Here is a 5,364-nt window from a genome sequence, read left to right on the forward strand (position 1 = left end):
GCAGGGCTGAGCTAGGCCTGGAGGCAGGGCTAGCCCCGGCTCAGCCTGAAGGTGCTTCCCCCTGAGGATCCAGGACCCTGATGGAGGTTGCCCTGTTGGTGCTCCCCCGAGCCCCTGGAGACCTCACACTACACCCATGGGGCCTTCAGGGCCACCCACTGGGCCGGAGGACCTGTGTCTGCAGCTCCACTCCTACCCAGCCCGAGCACGCAGAAGAAGCAACATGAACACTCCAAGAAGTGTCAGTGTTTTATTAACAAAATCTTACAAAAAGAGTCTGTCTTTGGGGTAAGGTACACAGGGCCTGGACGGACATTTAAGGCCTGGTCTGTGCGGGGGTGAGGGGTGGGGGTCGGCCACAGCCTCATGAGGTTTCCAGGGTCTTCACAGGCTCCGGGGCTTCCCCAAAGCCTGTGCCAGCCTGTGAAGATCGGTTATGGCTTATGTGCAAAAATAAAATCTGTGGGGCTGGCAGGGTGTGGGCTGAAGATTTGTCAGAGTGGTCTGTAGGGCTGGTCCCCCAGTGGACAAGGCAGAAAGATGAACCCTGAGCCAGCGCCTGCTCAGGCTGCAGACGCTAGTGGCCCACCAGCACCAGGGTTCTGGTGTCAGGGCAGGGCAGAATGCCTGGAGGAGCCCCAGGAGCAAAGGCTTCTGGGATCTCCTTCCTGCAGCTGGGCTCAGGGCTGCTGGGCAGGAGTAGGAGCTGTGGCCCCAGACTTGGGGCTCATGAAAGCCTCTGGCAGAGAGGATGGCCTGGCAGCAGGCAGGGTTTCCCTGCTGGGAGGGAGGCAGGGCCCGACTCCTGCTGCAGTGGCTCTGGGGGCGGGCAGCTGGTGGCCAGCGGGGCGGGCTTCGTGGCAGGCCCTGGCCCTCACGCTGGCGCTTAGGGCGAAGCTGGGGCTCCTGCCCTCTGCTGCAGCTGACTCCTCTCTGTAGCACCCCTCTGGGCTGTCCCGGGACTTCGCCTCCCACGCAGGCAGCCTGCAAGGTGAGGGGTGTGTGATGCCCAGCACAGCAGCAAAGACTTCGTGGGAACCTTGAGACCTGAAAGAGAAGGAGAGAGGGCAGTGAGGGACCGTGCAGGACAGTAGCCAGGGCTCCACAGGGAGGATCTGGGGCTGGTGGATGGCGCTGGTCTTCCAGGGCAGAGGACCCCCGACCCTGTCAGGGCCTCCCAGCTTGCCTGAGCACTGGGGAGTGGCCTGGGCCCCAGGGTGTCTGGGGTCGGGGGAGGAATTCATTTGGCCGGGACAGCTGATGGTGGGGTCTGGGTGGGAGGGTGGCGCCCTGTTACCTGTTGTCACTCTCCTGGCTCCGATGGTGCCAGCTGCTGCCTCAGCCGGATTTGAGGACTCAGCCCCTCTGGGACCCTCCGCCTGCCATGGGTGAGTCACGAGCTGAGCTCTGATTCTTCTCCAGGCGGGCGTGAATCACTGGAGCTGGGGGAGAGAAAGCGCGGGTCCATGTGGAGCTGGCTCAGCAAACTGCCCCTGCCTCCCACCTGGCCCACTCTCCCTGATGCCCCCTTCCATGATGCCACCCCAACCCCATCCCTTCTAATTTGCTAGGGGCCTGAGCCTCAGTGGGCTCTCCTCAAAAACAGCCTCCGGGTCCCACTAGCTCTCAGATGCCCCACAGTGGGTGTTGCCTTGGGGCAGGGGCTCACCTGAGGGGCCAGGAAGCACCGGGACATCAGGTCTGCTGCTGCTGCCTCTGCGACTTCTGCTCTCCCCTGGGAGGAGGGGGAGGGGGCCGTGCTGCCCGAGGCTGGCCAGCTGCCCTGGGAGGCAGGGAGGGCGTCAGCTGGCTCTGCAGATGCTGGGAGAGGGCGGCGGCGCCGGAAGTCGAGGCTCCCTCAGCATTGGCTCTGCCCTAGCTTCTGCTCTGGGGTGTCCCATGAGCTTGGTGGCCGCTGGCCCCTGCTATCTGGACACTTGGTTTTCTGGATGTCCAGAGGGCCTGGGCATTGTAGCAGAATGAGGAAGCTGGGGTGTTCTGTGATGGCCTGAGAGTGTGGAGGGTGGGGTCCAGGCCGGGAAGACAGACAGAGGGAGGGTGATGGGCGGAGCCCTGCAGGGGGGAGGGCTCTTTGATGCTGGGGTGCGGTGCCCACATCTGGATGACACGAGTGTGTGAGAGTCCTCCCAGAGCCCGAGGGGGCACCCAGCTGGACCAGGGCTTCCCCTGCAGGAGTCAGCCCCGGCTCAAAAGTCCTGGTGGGCAAAGCCACAGGCTGGATGTGGTGGGCAGGCTGGGGGCTCTGGGATGCCCTCTACTCGGGCTGGGTCCGGTCACTGGCCACGGACTCGCTGTTGGGGGCGGGCGTGAGGGTCTCCGCCTCATCCTCCGCCGGGACGTGGGGGACGGCAGGCTCCGCCGCCTGCTCCAGGTCATCCTGCACCTCCATGCCCCTTTGGATGAGCTGCTCCAGGGTCTTGGGCAGCGGGTGGCGCAGGAAACGCTTGAGCTTGGGCTGCAGGGTGCCCACCACGTACTGGATGATCTCCTCCTCGTCCGCGTCCACATAGAGCGTCTGGTACAGGTCCCGCTTGCGCCACAGGAACTGGTCCAGCGGCTCGCCCTGCTTCTGCGGCAGGTCCAGCTCACGCTGGATGGCCTCTCGGGACAGCGTGCCCTCGCTGTACTGCAGGAACTCCTTCTTGAACTCCACCCAGTTCTTCACGGAGCCCTGCTTGAACTCCCACCACTTCTTGGCCGGCCCATTCATGTGGTTCTGGATCTGGGACAGCCAGTACTCCTCAGAGCCGCCCACCTGCCGCAAGTACTCCTCCAGGTGGCTCAGGAATTCTCGAGGGTCCTCGAAGATCTGTGTGTCCACGCCAGGGCTGGGCTGCCCGTCCTCGCCGGGGACCCATGGCTGGTACTGCTGGGCCTCGGCGGGCTCCTGTCCGGGCAGCTCGCCAGCGGCTGGGGGCGGGGTGATGGCGTAGGGGCTGACGGTGTAGTCGTAGCCGTCCGCCTCGTGGCAGTAGCTCTCAGGACCCCCCACGCCCACGGAGACGGTGTGGCGGGCCGGCTCGCTGCCCACCGGGTACTTGCCACCGGTAGACTCCAGGCGGTCGGCCCAGCGCTCCAGGCGGTAGAACACCTCGCGCCACACGTGCATCTCACGCTTGACCCAGCGCTCCAGGTTGGCGATGGTCTCCTGGCAGCGGCACAGGCAGGCCTTGATGGACTTCTTCCAGCGCTGCGAGTCGCTCGTGGGCACGTAGCCGTCCAGGTTGCTCTCCAGCTTCCCCACCGACCGGTGCAGCCCCTTCAGCTCGCGCTCCACCTGCTTGGACACCTCGGTCAGCAGGTGCCGGTGCGTCCGCCGCACGTGCTCTAGCATCTCCGCCCGGCACTTCCCGATCTGCAGGATCACGTTGGGCTTGGCCGCGGGCCCGCCCCGCGGCCCAGGGTAGGCGTGGAGCCCGCCGCTTGTCCGGTGGTCCAGCTCCATCTGTGCGCAGGTGCTCGGGCAGGCGACAAACTCCTCGGGGCGGACGGAGGGAGGGCGCTGGAGTCCGGCGGCGGTGCCTGGCGGCCTGGGTCCCGTGTGGAGCTGCGGGGAGCGCCTGTCTGTCGCTGCGGGCCGGCGGCGGGGCTGGTGGAGCGCGCCCGGAGAGGCAGGTCCAGCTCTGCTGCTGCGGAGGGAGGACGCGGCGCCCGAGCTCTGCGCTGAGTCCCGGCCGCCGGCTCTTTATGCCGCCAGCGCTGCCCGTGGGCGGCCGGCTCGCCGAGCCCCGTTTCTCATTGGCCCAGCCTCAGGCTCCCCGCCAGCGCCCCGCCCGCGCCCCTGCAGGCCCCGCCCCGCGCCCACTCGGCTCCTGGGCGGCGAAGGTACTGGAGGTCCCACCCCTTGCACACATGGAGGGGCCGGGATGACTAATCCCTCCGCTCCGCACCTCCCACCCCGGGCGGCGGAGCTCATTCAGCCTGCGGGGACCGGAGGAACTGAAGCCGGGCACTGGGAGCCCCTCCCACGCCCCCTCCCGGGCGCTGGGCGGGCTGTCATCTCCTGCCTCCCAGGGTCCCAAGGTGGGCTTCCTCCTCTCCACTCGCCTCTCTCTTTGGGGGGCTGAAGGGGGCTGGCGCTGGCCACTGCTCTCCTGGGTCCTCACTGCCCCTGACCCTGTCCGCCCAGCTGTGCAGGATGTGCAGCTCAGCCCGGGAAGGACCCTCCCGATCAGCCTCCTGTGCCCAGGGACTCAGCAACTCTACACGCACACATGTGAGCTCCTAGATGCGGCTTTGAACTCCCACCACCCCTGCCCAGGCGGTCCCGAGTCCAGGTCTTGGGCTCTGTGTGAGGGACACACAGCCAGGCCTAGGCGCTCTCTGCCTGACCCTTGCGTTGGTGTGCATGGTGACACCTACCCGTGTGGCTGTGACTGGACAGGGTTGCCCTGTGACCCCACACCCAGGTCTCTGGTGAGGCCCAATACTTTTCTGTGTTCCCAGGGAAATCTGGAAGCTGCTACCTGGGGGGCTGGGGTTTGGAGGATATGGAGGGGACATTAGCCCCCAGTGAAGAGAACTGGGCCTTGAAGCCCCTGGCTATATCAAGAACCTGGCCAGAGGCTCCAAGACTTCTAAGAAGATGGAAGAGGGGAGGAGAGAGGGAGACAAGGAGGGAGGAGGAAGGAGGAAAAGGAGAGGGGGAGGGGGGAGACAAGAGCAGGGAGGAGGGAGGAGGGCCGGTGCTGGCAGCACAGTGCATCAGGAGAGGCAGAGGGAAGCCAAGCTCCATATAAGGAGCGGGGCTCCGGAAGCCGAGACTCCCTCCGGAGGGAGGCCCCTTCTGCCTCCCTGGCAACCTGGCGGGGGTAGGGACGCCCTTCCTGAGTTACTCCAGTGCTGGCTGGATAGGCATGGGTCTCAGGTCCTCTGATGCTACCCAGGCATGGGTGACACACACCATTCCCCACAGCCAGAGGGCCATGAGCACATCATCGCTGACAATCAGGACACCTTGTCCCCGCTGCCAGCTGCCCTTTCCCTCTCTCAGCCACATACATGCTGCACACTCATATCCCCACTCACACCCCCACATACACACTCATAGCCCCCACTCTAACCCCACCCCACACACTCATACCCTCACTCACAGGCCCCCACACACACACTCATGCCCCCCACTCACAGCTCCCACACACACACTCATACCCCCCACTCACAGCCCTCAGTTCCCCCCTGTCTTATTAATACTCCCTGTGTTATTCAGGCACTCAAGGGCACACAGGTACCCACTTGCTGGAATCCCCACTCCCTTCCCACCCTCTGAGGCCCCCCCGACCGGCTCTCCCAGGGAGACCTCTCCCTGCCTCAGAGCCAGTCTGTCTCCTCCTTCCTTCCGCC

At 65.4% G+C, this 5,364-nt stretch overlaps 1 protein-coding gene across 1 annotated transcript; it reads right to left on the reverse strand.

Moving 5' to 3' along the window:
• Positions 1-231: 231 nt before the first annotated feature.
• Positions 232-3,688, reverse strand: ARC (activity regulated cytoskeleton associated protein). Its single transcript, XM_003903212.4, has 3 exons — positions 1,670-3,688; positions 1,298-1,442; positions 232-1,047 (listed from the first exon to the last, which is right to left on the reverse strand). The coding sequence occupies exon 1, from the start codon at positions 3,464-3,466 to the stop codon at positions 2,276-2,278; it is 1,191 nt and encodes a 396-aa protein (XP_003903261.1). The 5' UTR covers positions 3,467-3,688; the 3' UTR covers positions 232-1,047; positions 1,298-1,442; positions 1,670-2,275.
• Between the last annotated feature and the right edge of the window lie 1,676 nt (positions 3,689-5,364).

This window comes from Papio anubis, chromosome 8 (assembly GCF_008728515.1).
Source record: "Papio anubis isolate 15944 chromosome 8, Panubis1.0, whole genome shotgun sequence".
NCBI classification, from domain to species: Eukaryota; Metazoa; Chordata; class Mammalia; order Primates; family Cercopithecidae; genus Papio; species Papio anubis.

What these genes read in the sequence shown, in the direction of transcription:
- ARC (XM_003903212.4), bottom strand. Translation starts at nt 3,466, where the DNA reads ATGGAGCTGGACCACCGGACAAGCGGCGGGCTCCACGCCTACCCTGGG.